Source organism: Eretmochelys imbricata, chromosome 19 (genome assembly GCF_965152235.1).
Source record: "Eretmochelys imbricata isolate rEreImb1 chromosome 19, rEreImb1.hap1, whole genome shotgun sequence".
NCBI classification, from domain to species: domain Eukaryota; kingdom Metazoa; phylum Chordata; order Testudines; family Cheloniidae; genus Eretmochelys; species Eretmochelys imbricata.
The window spans coordinates 2,592,046-2,615,410 of record NC_135590.1 but is presented as its reverse complement, the minus strand read 5'-3'; the positions used below and the strand labels follow the sequence as shown (position 1 = coordinate 2,615,410).

Sequence of the window (23,365 nt, the reverse complement as noted above, 5' to 3'; positions counted from 1 at the left end):
CCTTGACCTCCACTCCATCCTCAGTTTTTAGCGGTCCCACTTCTTCTTTCTTTGTTTTCTTCCTATTTATATGACTATAGAACCTTTTACTATTGACTTACTATTTACTCTCATTGACTTCAGCTGGGTTTGGGGGCTCTCAGCACCTCAGGAGATCAGGTCCATACTATGTTGCCCCCCTACCCTTTCCAGCAGCTAGTTCAGGCCTGGCTTGGAGAGTAATAACAGCAATGATAGGATGGGTGGATATGTCACTCCTGCAGTAGAGCTAGAGGGAACAGAAGCCCCCCCCCCACCCCCTGCCAATCTGCCCGTGAGAGGAGAGCAAGAGATGACAGAACCATTGCAGCATCACAGAAACAAATACACACAGCTGGCAAACACTGGATTTCAGAACGTTACAATGACGTGTTCAAAGGAAACAAACCAAGGTAACATAAAAAAAAACAAAAAACCCGAAAGGGAAACCTTCCCTACGAATTGTATACAACACACAGAGCCGGAGTCGGAGTGGCTGCTGGGGCAACACATACAGGTTTGGAATGGTTACATGGCTGTACAACACTTTACCTGCGAAGCATCGCCAGTCCCCACTGCCACATAATAACCGTTTTATTGGCAGCCTGGACCACCACCCAACAGTCCCATCCAGTGCAATACTGAGAGCAACCGAGAGAACTGAAGCACAGCCCGCCTGCCAAATGGCTCGATTGAAAATCCTGAAAGGAAATAACCCTACGGCTAATGAGCGGAGGTCAGGTGCAGCTTGAGAAACCATTGCCTCGCAGGGTGAGCAGCGATCGCGACTGGCTATATTAATGCTTGACAGCAGCTAATGCTGCCGTGATGCGAGCGGACCAATAACTTCCTGAGCTGACAGTCAGGATGAGCAAACTGGTTGATGCAAAGAAGGGTCTACTCGAATCACTGCCCAAACCCCAACACTGGGGGAGTTTTGAACAAGCCTTAAGAAGCTGCATTTCATCTCTGGGCTTCTCAGGGTGAGCTGGGGGAGGGTTTGCTGCAGTGCAGCTTCCGTTACAGCATCCCGTGCCCAGCCTACTCCTTCCAAAGCTACGGAAAATCGCTACGCTCCAGCTCCGAAGCCAGCCCAATCGATTAAAAAATACTGTTTCAAAAGGTAAACAGGCTAGTGGCGGTTCCGTGCTGGGCTGGCAGGCTGGGAGACTCAATGCCTTAATTTACTTGCCATCTATGGTACTGCCTCCCTGTAAAGCTGTGGTATTTGAGCACCTCACAATCCCTTAGGCATTTATCCCAATGACACACCAGGAGGCCGGATGGTGCTTTCAGATAGGGAGCCAAGGCCTAGAGAGACGAAGGGTATGTCTACATTGCACACACAGCATGGGTTCTGACTCAGGTTTGAGCCCAAGTCCCGCTTCGGTCCACACACAAATCAGTCTGACTTGGGGGTCAGCAAGCGCTCAGGACCTGGGTCCTGCTGGGTGGGTGAGTCAGAGCCCGAGTCCCGCTGAGTGTCAGGTCCGAGCCTTGTTGTTTTGCAGCGTGGCTGCAGGCCAAGCCACAGATCGGAGTCAGAAGGGCTGCGTAGTGCGGTATGGACCCATTAGAACGGCTGTGAGACCTGGGGCCGGCAATTGTAAACCCAGGTGTGCAATGCAGTGTAGATGCTCAAGTGAGGGCTTGGAACCATCGAGTCCACAAGCCCAGGTCCCACAGCCCCGGGTTTACACTGCAGAGTAAACACACCCTTTGTGACATGCCCAAGGTCACATAGGAGTGAGGAAGGGAACCTAGCCCAGGTCGACCCTATCCTAGGCTAGCGCTCTAAACATGGGATCATCCTGCCCCCCAGTGCACAGCCTGAGCAGTGGCAGGGCACACGTTCCTCACAGCACCCCACGCCCTTGGCTGGACATCCCACCTCACAGGCTGACCGGTGAGTTCATTATCCCTTTTGGTAACATGGTCCCACTTGGACACCCAGTTCATTTCATACGCCAACCCCTAAAGACCCATGAAAGGTGCCGACTTTTGGTCACTATGGACCTAGGTTAGGTTTGAACTGGTGACCTAGCAGTAAACAGCTCAGCAGCTTAGTACCCGTCCCCTGGCCTCAGATAGCTCTTGCTGCGCTGACTCTTTGCAAATGTCCCCAGGGTAACAAGTGAGCGTATAAAGAAGCAAATAAATAGCATAACATTAACTTGGGGTTTAGAAAGTGCAGTGAAGTTTCTCAGCTACCCATCTCCGTGAGGGCCACGTAGAGCCGTGGCTTGGTCCTTGCCAGAGAACCCCAGGTAGCCGGATAATGAGCTTAGAAGACTGTTCATTGACATTTCCTTAGAAGATAGGGAGCTTTATAAAGTCTTTAGCCAAGTCTGCGGGGCTCCCTCCCCACCAGGGCACCACAGGGGACAGTAGCTGCAGAAAGGAGACAGCTGCAGAGCAAGTCTGGACTCCAGAGCCTGCAGCCTCTGCATGGACCCTGCACGCAGCAGATGTTTTGTTTTCAGGGATCCGCCGTCCTTCCTCTCTGCATCATAGCCACCTTCCCCCAGCTGCAGATGGCTGCAGCTCCTTTGGTAAGTCAGCACTGCCCTGAGTGTCGGCCAGCGGGGCTGCCTGGGTTGCTCTCTCCCTCCGTAGGGCTCTCTTCAGTATTCCCAGCCCTCCCGGCCTGGGGAGAAAGAGACTAGAGGAGCTTTCAGGGAAGGTACTTAGGGCCTGATTCTGTGGGCTGCAGAGTACACTGTCCTCGCTGAAGTCCAGAAGAGCAGAGCAGACAGCACCCAGCTCCTTGCTTCCCTGAGCAGGATCAGGATGTGAGCTTCCACCCCTGCCAGCCAGGGAGCCAGACTCCGATTTCCTGCAGGGCGGTGAGATGCACCATCCCTGGGCAGCTGGCCAGCCCTTCGCCTCCCCAAGGCTCCAGGCACGCCACTGCCTTGAGAGTATGTGGTGCAAATGCAAACAGCATCTCGGTGCCTACTCCATGGAGGTTTTGGGAAGGGCAGGGGCTGGCCAGGAGAGCCGCATGTCTGTTTGAGCTGCCCATTCTCCAGGCCTCCGCAAGGCGCTAGAATCTCTGGAAGTCATGCAGGTCCTCGGCCCCATTGATTTTCAGGCCCTGCAGCAGGGGGAAGTCGATCAGCGGCTCCTCCAGGAAGGCCGCGTCCCCCTGGGAACTCTGGCAGTGCAGCCCGGTCTGCGGGGCCCCATGGAACCACAGGTTCTCATAAAGCTTGGGGCTGGGCGTTGACTCGCTCAACAGGGGCTGAGTGGAGTCGGAGCGGATGTAGAGGGGAGATGGGACGTGCTGCTGCTGGCCCCTGTAGCCGTCTGCAACTATCTTGGCGTACTGGACGGCCCCAGCACCGTTGACGTAGGAGCCCGGCCTCGCCTCTCCGGGAGCTCGGCTGCCACTCGGCAGGCTGGAGCTGCTGGGGTGGATGTAGGATTTGGGGAGGTCCGGAAAGCTGCCAGCAGCTGCTGGGACGGGGTCCTTCTTCCCCCAGAGCGGTGCCTTCTTCTCGGCTCCTTTTTCAAGCACTGTGATGTCAGAAATGGTCACCAGGCCAGGCTCCCTCGCGCTGGCTGTCTGGAGAGTCTCCTGGGAAACAGGCGTTTGCTCAGGGAAGGCCGGACCGATAGTGAGGTGCGTAGCTTTGGCCCCACCAGCCCCACTGCAGGGCACAGCCCTCTCCTGACTGCTACCGCCTCCCCTATCGCCCCTTCTCAGTACCCCTGAGGGGGGACACTCTCTGCACCGCCTGCTCACCCCAGCCCATCTGCTGCGCAAGCCCCTCTGACCCCCCCACCCCCGTCCTGCCCCTCTCCCGCCAGGCTCTGTGTTCTCAGCCCCACTGCAGCACCCAGAAGCGGCGCTCCTTCCCATGTTGCTTTGGGGCCTGGCTGCAATCTCACCACGGGGCCTAATCCTGCAGGGCGCTGAGTAAGTCAGTGTTCGGCATTTTGCAGGATCAGGCCCCACGCTTTGCCAGTTGAGCTGTTTGCTAGACCTGGCTGCCCAGCAGGGCTGATCCTGCTACCAGGCCCTACCGGCCGATCTGAAGGAGCTTTGCTAGGCTGGCTGCTGCTGATCCAGCTGCTAGTTTCTATTCTTTTCTACTCTGGTGCTTAATCCCTGCCCATCGCAGTTGTGTCTGGCCTTCTCACCAGGGCACTGTACAGTCTCCCAGCCAGGTGCTCAGCTGGTGAGGGGTGACTCAATATTGTGCTCTGGAGTCAGCAGTAATGCGGGAGGACTGACACCTGCCGGATCCTTTCTTACCTGCTGTAGATCGGCCGGCACCCACTTGCCTAAGCTGCTGTTAGCTGGGTCCGGGACGCTGGGCCAGAACTGATTCTTCACTCTGTTGGTCACATAACAAAGAAGCTCAATGAGAGGCCGGGGGGATGCTTAATGACAGGGCGGCTGGCCGATCGGTCTGTCAGGGCTTGGTTCTTGGGGGGGATTGGCAGAGACTCAGCTGGCAGGATGAAATCCAGGGCTTGGGGCTGTGTTTGTGCAGCACCCAGCAGAGGCTCTGCGGGCTGTCATATCACAATATAAATAATAACTGGAGGCAGTGCACAGTCCTTCACTGCACCTGTCTGAGCCCACTTCTGCCTCTGTTCAGATACCTGCCGTCAGTGAAGAGGACATCGCTCCTCTGGGGTTGAGTCCACACCCCATGGAGCTCCACTGATTCACCCCAGCGTGGGATCTGGCCTGGTGTGAAAAGCACAAAGCTCCCATACTTGTGAGTGTCCCTGAGCCGAAGAGGGAGGAAATGTCTGCCCAGCCCTTTGACTCCAGCCCCCTTCATTGTCTGGACAGAGGTCGGTGCCCATGCGTCGCACAGAAGGGCCGCACAGGTAACAGCTGCAACACGGGAGGCTAAGTGGCTAATAACGCGCTGCCAAGCCCATAGAGGGCTGCTGATCCATGGGCACTCACCTCCGATTCTTCTGGAAGCAGACGATTAATACTATGAGCAAGACACACAAGAGGCCAAAGAACAGGAGGAGATACTGGATTTCTTTCTCATCTGGAAAAGAGATAGGATCTGAGTTGTTCCAAAAGCTCAGCCCTTTGCATAAGGGGGTCAGGTGGGTGGCATGGCGTGACAGGAGTATCCCCCCGAGGCAGGTGGGGGTTGGGCAACAAAAATGATTCGGGATCTGGAACGGCTGCCATATGAAGAGCGATGAATAAGACTGGGACTTTTCAGCTTGGAAAAAAGACGATTAAGGGGATATGATAGAGGTCTATACAATCATAACTGGTGTGGAGAGAGTAAATAAAGGAAGTGTTATTTACTCCTCATAACACAAGAACTAGGGGTCACTAAATTAAATTAATAGGCAGCAAATTTAAAACAAACACAAGGAAGTATTTCTTCACACAACACACAGTCAATCTTTGGAACTCCTTGCCAGAGGATGTTGTGAAGGCCAAGACTATAACAGGGTTCAAAAAAGAACTAGCTAAGTTCATGGGGGACAGGTCCATCAGTGGCTATTAGCCAGGATGGGCAGGGATGGTGTCCGTAGCTTCTGTTTGCCAGAAGCTGGGAATGAGCGACAGGGGATGGATCACTTGATGATTCCCTGTTCTGTTCATTCCCTCTGGGGCACCTGGCATTGGCCACTGTCGGAAGACAGGATACTGGGCGAGATGGGCCTTTGATCTGACCCAGTGTGGCCGCTCTCATGTTCTTATGATCCTGGGGTGCTTTGTGCTAAGCAGCTGGAGTGGACCCAGGAATTAGTCCCAGTCGCCTCAGCAACCCCCATGTGCTCCCCTGCCACCTAGGGCTGGGCCAAGTTCACATGCAACTTGAGATCCATCTGTCCCTAGAGTTCATGGGTGTGTGGGTGTGTGTTTGTGTGTGCGAGTGTGAGGGGTGTGGTCCCAGGGCTATCTCCTCCCCCACCGCTGCCACATGGGCCACATAGCGCCTCTGATCACCGCTTTGGGCCCACCCCACGCGCCGTGGGGTCCCAGCCCACGGCCTTACCCAGCGCCGGGGTCACCAGCGTCAGAGCCGTGCTGTTGGTGCTGCCGGCTGCTGTGGACGCCGTCATGTGTACTTTGTACATCGTCGAAGGCAGCAGGCCCCTGAGGGTGAAGGTGGTGAAGGAGGAGTTCACAACGGCACCTAGGAAGCAGGTACAGCTCTTAGTGACCCTGAGCTCCCAATCCCGCCGCGCTCTCACACCGCTTACGGACCCGCTCCTAGTCGCGGCATCATCTCCAGGAGCTAAATCCAGAGCCCGGTGCTGGGGTCGTGGTCACCTGCACCAGTGGGTCTGACTGGAATCGAGCCCCCATCTCCTCAACAAAAGACAGGACAACAATGGGGAAGGGGAGAGGGGACGGTGATGAGGGAGAAGAGAAAATAAAACCCTGACCCCACAACAGTGTGACCCCCTGAAACCTCCCCCCACTTCCCAGACCTATAGTACAGCCCCCGACATTCACACACCTAGAGGAAGGATGGGCACTGGCCTGGGACTCAGGAGAGTTGGGATCAATTCACTGCTCTGCCACCGATGGCTTGTGTGACCACGCGTAGGTCATTCAGCCTCTCCTGCCAGATTTGCAAAGGGATTTGGGCACCATAGGATGCAGGTAGGCGCCTAGTGGGATGTTTATAGATTCACAGATTCCAAGGCCAGAAGGGACCACTGTGATCATCTAGTCTGACCCCCTGTACAAGACAGGCCAGAGACCTGCCCCACAATAATTCCTAGGACAGATCTGTTAGAAAAACAGCCCATCTTAATTTAAAAATTGCCAGTGATGGAGAATCCACCAGGCCCCTTGCTAAATTGTTGTAATGGCTAATTACACTCACTGTTAAAAATGTATACCTTATTTCCATGTCTGAATTTGTCTAGGCTCTACTTCCAGCCATTGGATTATGTTAGATCTTTCTCTGCTAGACTGAAGAGCCCATAATTAAATATTTGTTTCCACGCAGATATTTATAAACTGCAATCAAGTTCCCCTTAGCCTTCTCGTTGTTAAGCTAAATAGATGGAGCTCCTTGAGTCTGTCACTAGGAGGCAGGTTTTCTAATCATTCTCGTGGCTCTTTTCTGAACCCTCTCCAGTATATCAACATCTTGCTTGAATTGTGGGCACCAGAACTGGGCACACTAGTAACGCAACAGTTGCACCAGGGCCAAATTCAGAGGTAAAATAACCTCTCTGTTCCTCCCTGAGATTCTCATTTATGCATCCCAGGGTTGCATTAGCCCTTTTGGCCACATGGTCACATGTTCAGCAAATTATCCACCCTGACCCCCAAATCTTTTTCAGAATCATGGCTTCCCAGGATAGAGCCCCATTCTGAAAGCAGGGCCTGCATTCGGTGTTCCTAGACACATACATTTACATTGAGCCACATTAAAACCATAGTGTTTGCTTGCAGCTGGTTTCCCAAGTGACCCAGGTCGCTCAGAAGCAGTGACCTGTCCTCTTTATTATTTACAATTTTTGTGTCATCTGCAAACTATCAGTGACGATTTTATGTTTTCTTCATTGATAAAAATGTTAAATAGCATAGGCCCAAGAACCAATTCCTGTAAGACCCAATGGAGACACAGCTGCTCAGGGATGATTCCCCATTTACAGTTACATGTTGAGACCTATCAGTTAGCCAGTTTTTAACCCCTGAATGTCTGCCATGATAATTTTATATCTTTCAAGTTTTTTAATCAAAATAGCATGTGATACGAAGGCAAGAGCCTTCCAGCAGTCTAGGTCTAGTACATCAACACTACCTATTAACCTTATCAACCAAACTTGTAATCTCAGCAAAAAAAGATAGGAAGTTACTCTGACAGGATCTGTTTTCCATAAGCCCATGTTGATTTGTATTAATTATATCTCCCATCTTTAATTCTTTATTAAACAAGTCCTGTATCAGGCCCTACATTATCTTGCCTGGGATCGATGTCAGCTGACAGGCCTATAATTACGCAGGTCGTCCTGTTTAAAAATTGGCACAACATTAGCTTTCATTCAGTCTTCTGGAACTTTCCTAGTGTTCCAAGACTTATTGAAAAACAACAATAATGGTTCAGCAAGCTCCTCAGCCAGCTCTTTTAAAACTCTTGGATGCAAAAGCACTTAGGCTGCCAGCCCTCATTGAAATCAACAGGAGTTCAGCACCTAGGTGCCTCTGAAAATCCCACTGTACCTCATCTGCATTTTAGGTGCCTAAATACCTGTACAAACCTGTCTCTGAGTCTCAGATCCCCACCTGCCCAAATGGGCATAAGAGCAGGTCTCTGTTTCACAGGAGGGTTGGGAGGATAGATCCATTAGAGACAGGGAGGTGCTCAGACACTGTGATGATGGAAGCTGTATAATACCTTAGACAGACAGATATAGGTTCACAGGGCCACATCCTGAGAAGTCAGTGGGGTGACACTGATTTACACCAGCTGAGGATCTGGCCCCATAGATTTTTAAAGCCACAAGAGACAGGACATTATAACACTCTAATCTGACTCCTGCATAGCCTGGGCCAGAGCCCCTCCCGCAGGGATTCCTGCATTGCGCCCAGTCGCTTGGGGTTGAAAAAGAAACAACCTGCATGCCTGTAACAAGCGAACTCTTAGCAATCTCTAGGACTAAAATGTACCTTGCGTTTTAGTGCACTGCAGAAATAGCCCCCTCTCTGCCCCTTCCCCTGCTGCTGTTCCCATTAATTCCATATTTCAGAGGGTTTTGTTTTAAAGGACTATCACAAGGAGACCAATTCTAATATGCCCCAGGCCCATCTAGCCCAGACATCAGACACAATGTGTCCCAGACACACCCCCATCTATCTCATCATGAGTTCCTCTCAAGAGGTGTCAGACAAGGCCACATTTGTAATGAGGCCCACACCCATCCCTGCTCCTGCCCTTAACCATGTTGCATGGTGGGAGATTCCTTGCTGCTGACAGGCCCTTGTGTAGGGGATCACGTTTGGATTACTATCCCTCCAGCCCATGGGAAATACAGTGCTACAAAGCCCTGGGCAGGTCGACGAGTGCAAGGGTGGCAGTGAGGCAGGCAGGACTTACGGAGCTCATCCCTGGTGGTGCTGGTCCAGAAGATGGTGTAGTTCGTGATGAAGCCGTTCTGCATCTCAATGGGGACTGGGTCCCAGCTGAGCTCGGCGTGGGACTTGCTGATGCTCTTTAGGTGGAATTTAGGGGCACACGATGGAGCTGAAGTGGGAGAAGAACATGAAAGGTACAAAAAGCAGCCCAGGGCACTGTGGTGCAGATTCCTATAGGGTCCCCAATATGGGCCGGAGGGCAAAGAGGCCTAGATAAGAGCAGGTATTTGTGAGAAATCTGACTGCTTGGAGGTCGGGGAGCTCAGGACCCACACACCTCTGCACCTGAATGCCCTGTAAGCAGGGGGCCAGATCCCCAGCTGGTGTATGCCGGTGCAGAGAACCGGATTACACTGGTTTGCCCCAGCTGAGCACCTCACCCAAGAAATCTGGTTGTCTTGTGGTTCTTGCACGGTGATCTCTTGCAGAAGATCATTCTGCAGTTAATCCTCTGATCTGCCAAATTCCACGGAGCCAGGAGACACTTTTCATAAGAGCAGCGGTTTGGCCCGCTGCCCTGGGCTGGTCTTTCAGCACCCCCATTCATGTGTGCTGTTGGGCTGCCACCCTCCACCCCAGAGATGGCTGCATTTCAGTCATGCTGCCTGGACTTAGTTTGTGAAGCAGTTTGGGGTCATTCAGGATGGGAGATGCTATAAAAACACATACCCTTCTCTTTTGAATAGGCTGTTGTGTGCAGGGGCAGCCCCACCGCGTCCGCATACAGGGGGTACACGGAGATATTGTATAGCTGGAAAGGTTCAATATTTTCTGGAAGAGAAAACAAGAGGAGGTGATTAAACCAGCACGGCTACAAGCACTGAGAGCCCTTTACTCAATCTTCAGAAGCAGGGAGGGTGCCCTCTGCACTGCCAGCATACCTTGCATCTCCAGTCAATCAGACACCACGGGTTGGCTGATGCATCAAATGTTTACTTCCCATCATGTACCTGGTACATGAGGCAGCATCCAAGGGGTTAAATGGCATAGCATTGACATTATGGGAATGAAAACAAACCTTGGAAGGTACATGGTAACTGAAGGGGGGTTGCAGGATGGATACAGAGCAAAAAAGGGGGGTCGGTGGATGGATACAGGGCAGAGACATGGGGGTCGGTGGATGGATACAGCGCAGAAATGGGGGGGTCAGTGGATAGATACAGAGCAGAGACGGGGGTCGGTGGATGGATACAGAGCAGAGACAGGGTGGGGGTGTGTTGCAGGATGGATACAGAGCGGAGACAGGGGCTTCGGCGGATGGATACAGAGCAGAGACGGGGGCGTGTTGCAGGATGGATACAGAGCAGAGATGAGGGGTTCGGTGGATGGATACAGAGCAGAGACGGGGGCGTGTTGCAGGATGGATACACAGCAGAGACGGGGGGTTCGGTGGATGGATACAGGGCAGAGACCTGTAAAATCGAGGGGCAGCTCAGAAACATGGGGAGTCAGAAGACACCACCAGGCTGCCCCCTGTAAGCCCGGGCCAGCAGATCCCCTCCTGGCAGGTGTCCAGCCTCTAAGGATCCATGTGCTGCGGATAGACCTTAGACCAGTGAATCGAAGGGGCGAAAGGCCAGGAACCCACCTTTGCTGCCCTCCCACGCCCGAGGCTTCTGCCCAAACCCTGCCCCTTAGCGCCCTACCTCGGATTAGTGCCTTGGTAGCACTCCTGTTCCGCTCCACCTGCCAGCTCACGCTGCGGCCGGCTGGCCCCGGCAAGGATGCCTGGCGCCACTCCAGTATGTACCCGGTGGCTGTGGCTCTGGGGGCCTCCCAGTGCACCCATAGGCTGTGCTCATCGCAGGGGGAAGTGTGGATCCCGGCCAGGGGCTGACCTGCGAACAGCGTGGGAGGGCGCAATCAGGCACAAACGGTCACAGCCGCAGCCCCAGGAGGCAGGAGGGGTGAGAGAAGCTGTGTGTGGGATATGGGGGGGACGGGGGTGGGCAGGGATGGGGGGGCGGCGGGGAGGGCATCAGAACCTGTGCTGCTGTTCTTTGAGCTCACCGTGGAGTCAGAAAACCCAGAGGATGCCATGGACCCTCTGCAGCTGCCTGGGCTAGAGGAGAGGGCATGGGGCCTGTGAGTCTGCGAGCCGGGGAAGCGTCTTCTCTTGCCAAGCAGCCATGGGAATGTCAGGACTCACTGCCTGGTCTGGGGTCTCGCACTCTGCCCTTGCTCAGGGCACAGGCCTGGCCATTAGTTGCTCTCTTGTCGTTCAAAAGGATGGTTCTGAGATTACAGGCTGGCTCCTCTGCTGGTGTAAACTGGTGTCACTCCGTTGGCTCCAGCTGATTCACACCAGCTGAGGAGCTGGCCCTCCGGCTAATCACTCTCAACAGCCTTTACAACATGCGCCTGAGGCCAGTGTGGTGTCGGCCGGGTTTCATCCCTGGCTCCCCTGCAATGCTCTGCAGCCCAGGAAGTGCACCGGGGAGCCCATCTCGGGGTCACTGCGTGTCTGCGGGATCACGGAGGAGCCCAGAGATCACACTCCGACAGGCAAGTGCCTCTACTTATTACTGGGGCCGTGACCAAATACAGACAGTCCAAGTTCTTGGAGCCAGACAAAGGAGTGACGGGGGGGGGCTCCTGGCCCACGTGCAGCGGAGCTGAGAAATCAAAGGGTTTCTGCAGAGCGGAGCCCACCTGAAGGTGCTTTCAGGGTTTCAGAGACATGCTGCTTTGAACAGACTGCAAGGATGTCTAGCGAGCCCCTACCTTTCTTCTCAAGGAAGATAACTTCTGTTGCTGCAGACTCGCCCGCTGAGTTATAGGCTGCGAGATAAACTCTCCTGACCCCAGCCAGCACAGAGAAATTGCACTGAGTCTCTGTCGTGTTGCAGACAGCTGTTAGCTCCACATTCCTCCGTCTGGGATTCAGGGAGACCCAGTACCCCAGGATCCTGCCATTCATCTCGTTCCGCTTCAGAGCCTGCACAGAGCGGGTAGAACTGCGGTTGGGTTAAGCCCGTTGTGGAGAGCACCATGCAGGGCTGATTTACCGTGTTTGGTGCTTAGCTCTTGGGGGGACGGGTCCTACAGCAACAATTGGGCAGGGGAGAAAAGGGTGGGGCAGACTGTCCTAGCAATGGGGAGCCCAGGACAGCGACAGGGGCTGGGGCAGTCTCAGTGTGTCCCATGATAAAGGGCTCACCTGTCTCTTCCCCCACAGACAAGCCATGGGTAATAATAGGGGCCATCGTACAAGAGCCACGTGTGCATTCTGCTGCTAGGGTCATGTCCAGCCTTACCTTCCACAGCAGGTGAACCTCTGCTCTCTTCCCAGAGTCCACGGGAGTCATCTTCCACCAAACGTCCAGCTTCCCTGCAGGAGCTAGGGCACGCAAGAAGAGAGGGAGGAGTGGGGGTTTCTTTCACCCGTTCTTCCCAGCTGCCCTTTACTGGTACACGTGACAGACCCAACACAGATGTGCTGGTCTCAGTGGATCGGAACGTCACTAAAACTCAGTCTTGCACCTTCGTCAGCTGCAAGCCCCATTCCTAGGCCTGGTCTACGGTCACAAGCTATACCGGACCTCTGCCAGGGCAGTTACATTGGTACCGTCCCTGTGTGGGTGGGTCTCTTGGTATAAAGGTGCCCGATGCCAGGTTAGTTTCTCCGTATAGGAGAAGAGGAATAGCTGTACCAGGACAAGGCCCCCTTAGCCCACTATAACTGCACCCACAGGTATAAACAGATGGGTAAAAGATCACACCCCTAAGGGACATTGCTTTACAGGGACCAAACCTGTGTGCAGAGCAGCCCTTAGACCGTGGGCACCTTCGGGCAGAGCCCTTGTCTCCTCGTTGTGCACCGAGCTGGCCCATCGCCCAGCAAATAATCACCCAGAACAACATCTGCCCCAGAGCAGAAGCCAGGCCGCGTGCGAGAGTGAAACTGGCCTGACCCACATGCCAAGGGCAGTAAATGGGCACTGCTCCCAGCATGGGGCGCCTTAGAGACCCACTGCAAACGCCAATAAGCAGGGGTCGGACCCCAGGCGCCCCTGGGCCTCTTCCTTTGCCCTCCTCAGTGCCCCATCACCAAGCTCTGTGTGTGTCACTGTGTCCTTCCACCCTGCCCCGGTCACTCGGCAAAGCCACAGCCCCAGGTGCGCTGTGGGATCACAACGCACCAGCACTGGGGACGCTGTGGGGTCCCAGCCCTAGGGCTCGGTCCGTGGTCTCTCGGCTGAGGCTGCTGGGGTGGGTATGGGGCAGCAGTGAGGATGGCTCTCTGTCGTGTTTGTTTCACACCGGGGCCTCCCAACAGCCCTGGCATGGGAAGGACTCCCTGGGTCCCTGGGCCTGAGTCAGTCTGACCCTGTGGTGCGGCTGGTCCCCCTGTCAGGACCCACCTTTCTCGTGGGTGATGAAATTCCACTCCGGGCTCCACTCGCTCCAGTAGCCCATCGCTGTGACCCTCCTGCAGCGCATCTGGAAGCGATAATCCGTCCCAAAGAGGAAGCCGCAGTGATGGGTCTTCAGGTTGGGGCTGACAATGTCGGGGACCTGGTTGCAAAGTAAAGCAACGTTTTTGGCAGCTGTCAGAGGCAACCCCATGTGGCCCCGACTCTCCCCTGGCTTGTGCCCTGCGCGTCATTCACACCAGGGCAAAGGAGACCGAAGTGGGCATGAAGAGCTCCCTGGGGTAGCCCCTGACAACCCGTTCTGCTGTGGCAGCCTTTTGTGGATGTAACTGAGCGCGTGAGGGACTGGGCCCGGGGGAAGCCAGCCCCGCTTCTCTCTTGCTTCTTCCCAGCAAAGCTTTTTCACCCCTCTGTGGACAAAGCTGCACAGCCCACTGGAGACGGGTCTGAAAAGAAGAGTCACACACAGAGTGTGGGATCTGATGGGCAAAGTCCACTGCGGCCAGCAGATGGGTTTGGCCCAGTAACGCAGCCTTCAGACCCGGGGGAAATCGGTGCCTGAAACTGCTCCCAGAGAGCCCCGCTTTTAAAGGCCAGGGCCAGGCTCCAGGGGCCTGGCTCCACGCACTCCCCAGGGGAACCCCATGCCTTTCGGGCGGGGTGGGGGGGTGTTACACCGAAGGGAGGGGAGAATCAGCCCAGGAAACTTGTGATCTAAACAAGGGAATGGGGCTGCTTCAAACTAGAGGGACATCACCAAAGGAAATCTGTGTCGCAGGTTGCCAGGGCGTGGCGCGGAAACGGGCTGGCGGCGGGAGATGCATTGATGGGGCTGGAGAAGCACAGACGAAGACGTGACTGTTAGTGGCTCCGAGAGGGTGGAATTCCAAGCTGTCTGGCCTGGATCGCTCTGCTCTGGTCTTTGCTTGGTGGGGCAGGTGCTCAGCCTCGCTCCACTGGGGTCAATGAGCCAGATCCCCAATGGGCGCAAAAGTGGCTATTGATTTGGAGCCACCAATCGGAGATGCCTTAAAGGGGCCTGAGTCTCAGAGGGTGGCTGCTCAGCACTTTCTGAAAATCCAGGCCCCCAAATCACTAGCCACTTTTGGAGAATCTTGGCCCCCGTGGCTGGTGTCTGCCCCCCGCATGCCATAGGCTGAAGTGTTCAGAAAGCCTCGTCACCCCAGATTTCCAAGTGCTCTACTCCCTTTCTGGCATCTAAGAAAGTGGCCCGATTGCCCAAAGAGCCCAGGGGGCTGGGCGTGAGCTCTGGAAAATCTGACCAGTGTCACAATGGGAGCTCCTGAGGGTGGGAAATTTGTCTCCGATGGTGGTGGTGATGGGAGGCGGGGAGGGGGGGGTGAAGGGGGCGCTGCGCACTTGGAGATCCAGCCCTGAGTTCTTGGGAAATCTAGCCATCAGTGCTCAGCAGGCTGCCTCTCTTCTGTGCCCCATCAGCAGTGGGCACAGGGTGTGTGGTGAACCCAGTGACGAGGGGAGGGGGCGGAGGGTCAAATGAAGGTACTGGAAGTGCAGAATAAGTCTCTGGACTATCCCTGAGTGGCAGGGAGCTGAATGGTTACAACTGAAGAGCAGACACTGCATTTTAGGAGTGGGGGCTTGAGGGGGACAGGAGAGGTTTCCTTCCCTCCTTCCAAACAGGAGAAAGAAGCCAATGGCTCACTTCTCTCCCCTCAGGACCCTGCCGGAAGAGCAGCTGGAATCTCCCAGTTTACAGATGGGGAAAATGGGGGGCTCTCAGTCACCCCATGGAAACAGAGGCAGGAACAGATCCCGGGAGTCCTGGCCACTGGACCAGACTTCCTCCAAAGGAACACAGCCCCATGGAGCAATGCCCCAGCCAGCCCCCCTCTCCCGGAGCCAGTCACTCACCAGAGTCCATCCAGGGTCCTCATGGGTCCTGTAGCGGAGCTCACACTGCTGCTCTATGTGGGAGCTGGTGGGAGCCCCTTCCCAGGCCACGGAGATGCAGTCAGTCTGGAAAGGGACTGACTGGATGCTCTTTAGGACAGGGGGATCCAGTTTGGCTACAGGGAATCAAGATAGGTAGCTAGCGAGATGGGGAAAAGCACAAACCACAGCCCGGGCTCGACCCCACTCATCGTTTGCCGGCACACCTTCTCCTGCAGTCAGTGGGAGCCCCAGACCCTGGGGTTCACACGGGGGATCCCAGCCATTTATCTGATCTGATTTAGGGTTTGTCTTAATCCTGGCTCTGGCTTGAAGCCCCGGCGAGGTGAGTAAGAAAAATAAATGGTTAAAAGAATGCAGCATGAAAAGACCAAGGGAAATAGAAATAATCTGTCAAGGAGTTGGATTCAACATGCAAATGAAATGAAACAATCTCCCACGCATGAGTCTCAGGGCATTACGGGGAGATTGATCCATAATTGCAGTAGGGGAAAAGGGGCCAATCAGAGACTGAGGGAAATGTATTATTATTAATAATTGACAATAACTCATTAATTAATCGTTGCTTTGGCATTCCTGTTGTGTCTTTCCTCCTGAAACCTCCCAATGCACTTATCCCCCTCCCCACCCTGGAGAGGAATTACCCCACCTCGTGCTGTAATGTTGGGCTGACATGAAGCAGCTGTTTAGCAGAAGGGCTCTGTGCTGCGGAGAGAAGCATCATCCTGCATCAGCCAAAACCGCCTAGAGTGGGGGGTGCAGTGAGCAAGTTATAACGACTGCACTGTAATTTGGCCAGGATGTTGGGAGTTAACTCCTACTTAGTAACCTCCTCCCAACACCTAGGGGCTCTGGTAACAGAAATCCCAGATACTGATACACTATACCAGAGTTTTGCCAGTGGCTTCAACAGGGTCAGGATTTCACCGGCAGAAATGAGCACTTAGGGCCTGCCCAGTCAATGGAAAGACTCTCCCTGATTTTGATGGGCTTCGAATCAGGACCTTAAACAGCAAAATGATAGTAATAAGGATACATCGTATTTGACACGAAGGTTCCATTGATCAATAGTTTCCAGAGGGTTAATAAATGACTCGCTGATGTTTCAATACATGAGCGAGACAAGGCGGGTGAGGTAATATCTTTGACTGGATCAGCCGCTGCTGGTGGAAGGGCCAAATGTTCGAGCTGCACACAGCTCAAGCAATGGCTAACCACCTGTTAGCGGGACCAGTCAGTCAACAGGTTGCTTATAACCATCTATAACATTTTGTGCTGAGATGCTTGTAACCACCGATAACACATCCTACTCACATCTGTAACCAGCTTAGAACAGCTAGTAATCCTTTATTAACCCTTCGTAAACCATTTATAAATGGAACCTTAAAATAAAGTTTGAGCTAAGAGTCCGAAGTGTTTTAATGGGACTTGGTCTAACAGAACTAACTTTCCCTCTCTCTCTCTCTCTCTCTCTCAGTTCTTTTGTCCAAACTCTGATTTAGGTGGCTACAAAGGAAGCCCCCAGCTCCGCTACACACCTACATCCGTGGGGTCGATGCACAGATGCTCAGACTCAGCTGTGCCCAGGGCATTCTGGACGGACACCCAGATGTCCATTTTCTGGTACAGCTGGAGAAACCTGCGGGGAATGGTGCAGTAGTTCTGGCCGGCTTGTGGGATACAGTCTGGGATCGCCTCCTGGGAAACTTCACACTGGCCTCTGCTCCTGCAGTGCAACGAGACAGGGTCAGTCTGTAGGTCCCCACGAACATTCAGTGTGTTCTCACTGGAGACCCATCCCCCCGAGCTACCAGCCTCACCTTCCTCTCAACTTGCACCCAGCGGTCACACCCAGGGACATGGAAATCCAGGGCAGGTTCTGTGCAGGTGCAGAGGGACCCTCTGAACAATACCCAAGGGTAGGCCAGAGGCAGGGGAAATACAGTTCTTGAAGGGAGATCTCAGCTGAGCAGGCTCAGTCAGCCGGAGCGCTGGCATGGAGTCAAGGCTGGCCTCAGGGAGAGGATGGGCTCCTGCCGGCAGCGACTCTTTGAGGTCCAATCCCAGAGGCTGGGTGTCAAAGGGAGGCTGGGATCAAGTCTCAGTGGCTCTAAGTTTGCTCTATGGTGGGTGCCACTTGGCCATGTGGTGTCAGGAGTTCTCAAAGTGGCCCATAGCGGGTGCTGTAATCTGGTCCCATTCGGGGCTTTGGGGGCTGGTTCCGGCACACAACTCTGAACAATTATTGCTACACAAGGTACCAACGGGTGACGCTAAGCCCTGGGACTGTATGGCCAAAGGACACATCCGAGGCCACAGAGCCAGGGAAAGCAACAAGGGGCTTGTACCGAGCAGCCTGCAAGACTTGGTATCCCCCGGTGCACAGATGCCTCCAGACAGTCTGCAGAGGGCTGGAGGCCTCATTGCTTGGGGCTTTTAAAAGCAGACTGACACAACTCTAGATACTTGTAGGGAACATGCTTTCCTGGCTGCTGCTGGGTGCAAAGGGAAGGAGGGGACCCAAACGGGCCCCTTTCCCCTCTAATTTCTAGGGCTCTCCATGCGTGGTGTGCAATGGGCAAACAGGCCTGACCATGGCCCTGCTGATGGATTGGAGGCCATGCATGCGGCTGCGGCTCAACACTTACTTGGAGCTTCTCAGAGCCACTTTGGCTGGGAGGTGTCCGTCCAGCCCGGGGTCCCATCGGCACGTCAGGCTGTTCTCAGTGAGGTTCATCATACAGGTTAGATTGTCAGGCTTTGCTGGTGGATCTAGGCAGAAAGCAATGGAGAGAAAGGATCTGAGATGCACTGAGTGGACCTCCCAGGTCTGGGCAGTTAAGCTGCGTGTCCTTGAGCACCATTGACTGGTCCTGTGTCTGTTAACTATTCACCTACCATGTGCAAACACAGGGGTTTTGGTGCAAGGAAAGGGATGCTGGTGCAAATATCAAGAGGACGGGGATGTGCTATTTGCACATGCAGGAAAACATGGCCCTTTGAGTCGAGGCCAGAGGAGACCATGACTTACAGCCTGCGTGGATCTCCGCCATGCCTATCCGCTGTGGGGTGCCGTTCCACACCACGTAACACCACAGCTTGGCCCTGGTTCGGTTGAAATGGCTGATGGTGAGATTGGAAACTTCTGTTCCTTCTGCGCTCTTGTGCTGGCTCCCTGACATGGACATGCTGTCGAGTCTCCATGTGATCTGGATTTCCTCCCCTTCCAAACCACTGCAGCGGTTGCTCTGGATGGTGCAAGAGGCCGTGACTGTAGATCCCAAGAGAGTGGTGGGTGAGTCCACTGTTACCCAGCCACAGGCTCGGGCTCCTGGAGAGTGAGAGAGAACAGCACATCAGGGTGACAGGGCGTTGGGGCAGAAGAGGCTGCCCCTCTGGCCTGCTCCTTCACCGGCACGCCAGGAAATCCTTCTTGCAGCCTGAGTGTGTTACTCTTTTTTCCTGAAAGCCAGCCCCATGTTTAGAAACCTGGGCTCCATCTCGCCCAGTATCTCATCTGCAGCATGGGGTGAGTGGTGCCAAAACCCTGCAGTTCTGGGATAACCTGCCCCAGGGAGAGGTTTCCCCCAGCCCCTGTTGGTTGGCTGATGCCCTGAAGGAGGAGACTTTATACCCCTTCCAAAGTTCTATGAATTTTAACCCTTTCTATAGCAAATCTGGATGGTGGTGTTAGCTAGATAAATGTCCAAGCCTTGCTTTGGATCCTGCTAAACCCCCAGTCTCAAGGAGACCTTGTGGCAGGGAGTTCCATAGGCTAATGGTGCAAAACAGTGTTTGCTTTTGTCAGCTTTAAATTTGCTGCCATTAAGGTTGAATTTTTCTTTCCCAAATGGAGATTTTAAGGAGCTATCACATTGCACAGCAAGAGCTTAGCACCAAAGGGGCCATGTTGGAGTCTGAAATGGCAAAGGAACAATCAAAGGGCCAGACATGCGGACAGTGCCTTTTGTTAGAGTGTGAAGGGTACCAGCGCCAGGACTCCAGCAGCTCCAGCGTTGGCTCGGAGGACTGGGACGCCGCGGGGTCTGGGATTGGGGCCCAGGCTCAGGGGTCTGTCCTAGAGGGTCACATGTTAGGAGTGGGGCCTTCGTTTGCTTTTGGGCTCTTGTGCTCGGTCCACGGTCACTTCAGTGGGGCTCTTCCCTTTCAAAGCCCTGAGACATTGATCTATCATTTTCACTTGTGGCTGGCGAATTGCACTGGGCTGGGAAATTCTCCACTTATCTACAGATCCAGGGTCCAGTACCGCCAGGGCAGGGGGACCGTCCCACCACTCCTCTCCAGCCTGACCTGGATTAGCCACCTCTCCATCAGGCTAGTCCCCAACACAGCCCCCTGCCGCCACTGTCAGTCAGCGCCGAGTCTGGGATATGGACACTAGCAAACTCATTCCATACTGGCCACAGAATTGATGTCAAGTGCATCTGTACAGAGTCAGGGATTTCCCAGTTCCTTGCTGGGAACCACGTCCCTTTGAAACTCACCTCCCAGGAGCAGAAGGAAGAGTGTGGAGCATCCCAGCAGCATCCCAGAGTTCCAGTGTGTGGCCATGATCTGACCCTGGGCTTTGGCATCACCTGGAATTCACAGAATGAGCCCCCTTTACAGGCCCGGGATGATGGCTGTGGAGATGGGAATGTGTTCAGATTAACCTGACCTGGTACAATCCTACATCAGAGACTTTCTGAGTTACATAGCAGGCAAAATGTACTGGGTTCATCCATCCATCCGTCTATCTGTCCCGATGCACCCCCTATCTATCTATCTATCTATCTATCTATCTATCTCACACAGACACACACGCTAACTGGGCATCTGACATATACACTACATTTGTATTTCACAAAGCAAATTTCATTTTGCATCGGCACCCTGAGGCTGTGAATTTCCTCCTTGGTCTGAGACATTTGGTTGATTGCATCAAAGCGTTTCCACACCGTTCACATCCTGGGAGAGCAGAGCCAAGCACAAATGCTCTTGGTGCTGACCCGTGTTACAGATGGTGGTGGCATGTGACGGGTCCTTTCAGTGCTCGCCCGTGGTGCATACAGAAGTGAGCGTGTTCCACGCCCCTCCAGCTGTTCCCAGTGACTACATTTGGGACGAAGAGGCTCATAGGACTCAAGGCTTGGGTGCCTGCAGCCTGTCACTGCCCATTTTCAGGCCACCGCTCTGTGTCAGAAACACATTCACACAGTCCCTCCAGCCCCCTCCAGCCCGGGAAATAAAGTAACTTGAGTGGCTGGGGGTGCGGCGATGCCCAGGGTGAGCGATTGCCTCTTGGCTCAGGCAGAGACTTGCCCCCCTCAGGTCTGAGCTCAGATGGCCAGAGCCACAACACCCACCCTGCTGTTCATAACATGCTAGCTTGGCCCTGCAAGCACGAGTCTCCATCCAGGCTGGGAACTTGCTCCCAGCTGCTGGGTAGGCACCCCCTTAGTAAGAGACTGCCCCTGCTGCTCCAAGGAGCTTGTAGCCTGTACAACCAAACCTCCCCCCCTAGAGCCCCGGTGCTGCCTGGGCTGGCAAAGAGCACAGAGAATGGGAAAGCACCCTGGCAGTATACCAGCCTCATGCGTGGGGAGAGCCTAGCATGACCTTCGGCCACCAGCGCGACCCCAGCAGCCAGTTCAGAGCTCCACTCAGCCACACACAAGGCAGGCAGGTCCCTCGGCTCCTGCAGAGAAGGGACGGCTGTATTCGTGTCCAGATGTGGCATGCCACAGTGCCAGGGTGGTTTCACCTCCCATGCCATCCAATGGGTGGGTTTAAGAAACATGAAAGGTGGCTCGAGGCTGGGGTTATTTATAGTCTCATGAAAGGAATGAATGAGGAAATGCTTCCCTACTTGACAGGCCACATCTGCAGGCCACTGGGATCTTGCCTCTCCCTCCTCTGCAGTCTGTACATCCTCTAAACTATTTTCATGTTCTTCTTCCCAGCCCGCCCCTGCTCCCCCATCCTCACCCCTCCCTCTGCTCCTGAACCCCGGACTGCTGGGTCCTAGGTTCTGACTCCCTCACCTGCTCCTTGCTGCCAATTCCCACCACGATTGGGGCTGGATATCCGGCTGCTCCACTGAGTCCCACAAAAGGATCCCCTCGGTGGGTGGGATCAATGGTATGATACCCTGGATCTGTGGCTCATGGTGCTTGGTGATGTGTGAGAACAGGTTATTCCATCTCTCCACCCCTGCTATGGGGAAACGAGCCGGGATAACACTTCTCAGCTCCAAAGCACCGTGCAAACTTTGAACAGCCGCTGAATGATTCTGAGCCGCAGCAGCAGGACGGCGCTGAATGCCGGGACCCCCAGATTCACAAGAATGCATCGTTCACCACCTGTTAAAAGGGGGACGATCCACCCCGAGCAGCTTTGGCCAAGGATGGAGCTGAGCCAGAGCAGTGGGATCCCATCGGACATTCTGTACAACCCAAGTTTGAGTCGGCACCCAGCCAGCATGAGCTCCATCCCTTACCTCATCTCAGCGCCTCGTGCTGCACGCGCCGGCTCGCTACTCCCTCGCAGGACCGGCCCCTGGCTCCCAGGAGAGCAGAGTGTTCCAGCTCTTCTCTAACATATTGCTTTCACCGTTAGTTCCTCAAAAAAGAAAGAAAAAAAAAAACAACAAAAAAAAAGAAACCCACCAACCAGTGCCGTTAATTGCTCTGACTTTCAGAAAAGGTGATTGCAAAATGCTTCCCCGCAGGCTGTATCTGCCTGGCTTTATGGCAGGAAGGAAGGAGCACATCACACGCAGCGAGTGGCTGGGGAAAGGGCTCCCTGCTCATCCTCCCCCCGCCCACTGAGCTTCAAAGGGAGTCCATGAGCGGCCGGGATGGGGCAATAATACTCTAGTTTGCTGTGACCTGCCAGAGCCAGCCAGGCCAGCCTGGCCTCTGAGAGGCTGGCAGGAGGAATACAGCATCCAAGGGGCCCTGGAGCAGAGTGCAGCCTTTGGGAGGGGCTGGATGTGCGCTTTAAGTGCCCTTGTTTGTACAGCCCAGTGCACCATTCAAGGCAGCATGCTGAGAGCTCAGAACCACCCTACTCATCTGCGGCATGTTCTCCAGGGTTTTGCCCAGCCAGTGGCACATCGGGGAGAGCCCTGCCATCCCCCAGTCTCCACCTTTGGTCCCATGGCCAGGCCCTTCCACAGCTCTTAGTGACAGCTGTCCCCTCACCCCACACCGGAGAATAACCCTCCAGGGTCTCTACTGTGAGTGCTGCCCTTGCCCGCCCTCCTCATCCTCCCTGGGGTCTGCTCCTGGGTCCTTCCCAGCAGAGACTGAATGGGGAAGGCCTAAATCCAGGATAATCCAGTAAGAGCTGGTGGAGCGGCCGTGTGCTGGGACACAGGGTCCTCCAAGTCACAGAGCCATAGAGTTTAAGGGCAGAAGGGACCTGGTCTGACCTCCTGTGTATCAGAGGCCACCGAGCCCACTCAGCACCCGCCCGCTAAGCTCAGCTAGTGTTTTCTAAACACCCAGAGTTTCCTGCACCAAGGTGATGAGCCGGTGGGTCCTAGCAAAGGCTGCCGAGAAAAGGGGAGACCCACCTCAGCAAAGTCCCTGTGGATTTGAGGACATATTTCCCCCCAGCATAGCATGTGCTCAGCCAGCTCCGTTCCAAAAGCCCCAGGGGCTCAGGAGAACACGTTGATGGGTTTGACTCACCCCAGGATGATGTGGGGTGCACAGTCCAAGTGCCACTGAAGTGGAAATCAAGACACAGCCTTGACTATGGCACTGCTGGGATTCATTCCAAGAATTCGCCACTCCAAGTCCAAGCACAGCTCTTCAGGGCTCCCTACCACCAGCCTTTGGCCATGCTGAGAACTGGCCATCTAATCCTTTGTGTCCCGCCTCTTTGCCAGTGTCTGACCCAGGACAATACTCTGCCTCTCACCCCAAGTTGATTTTGT

At 54.4% G+C, this 23,365-nt stretch overlaps 1 protein-coding gene across 2 annotated transcripts; it reads right to left on the bottom strand.

Annotated features, from left to right (window-relative positions):
* Window positions 1-384: 384 nt before the first annotated feature.
* On the bottom strand, window positions 385-22,211 carry CSF3R (colony stimulating factor 3 receptor). 2 transcript variants are annotated; one of them, XM_077837963.1, is made up of 16 exons: window positions 21,920-22,211; window positions 19,926-20,063; window positions 18,452-18,751; window positions 18,069-18,192; window positions 16,959-17,146; window positions 15,382-15,536; window positions 13,477-13,630; window positions 12,370-12,452; window positions 11,837-12,050; window positions 10,759-10,950; window positions 9,782-9,883; window positions 9,075-9,221; window positions 6,012-6,152; window positions 4,949-5,039; window positions 4,280-4,361; window positions 385-3,595 (listed from the first exon to the last, which is right to left on the bottom strand). In XM_077837963.1, exons 2-16 carry the CDS (start codon window positions 19,990-19,992, stop codon window positions 3,065-3,067), a joined length of 2,571 nt encoding a protein of 856 aa, XP_077694089.1. In that variant the 5' UTR covers window positions 19,993-20,063; window positions 21,920-22,211; the 3' UTR covers window positions 385-3,064. The 2 variants fall into 2 exon arrangements, with proteins under 2 accessions (XP_077694089.1, XP_077694088.1); XM_077837962.1 differs by having other exon boundaries at window positions 385-3,598; window positions 21,920-22,210.
* Between the last annotated feature and the right edge of the window lie 1,154 nt (window positions 22,212-23,365).

What these genes read in the sequence shown, in the direction of transcription:
- CSF3R (XM_077837962.1), bottom strand. Translation starts at nt 19,992, where the DNA reads ATGGCCACACACTGGAACTCTGGGATGCTGCTGGGATGCTCCACACTC. An exon ending in GTGGCTCTGAGAAGCTCCAA is followed by an intron (nt 17,147 to 18,068) that starts GTAAGTGTTGAG and finishes GTTGCACTGCAG; the next exon opens with GAGCAGAGGCCAGTGTGAAG. An exon ending in AGGTTCACCTGCTGTGGAAG is followed by an intron (nt 12,051 to 12,369) that starts GTAAGGCTGGAC and finishes CGCTCTGTGCAG; the next exon opens with GCTCTGAAGCGGAACGAGAT.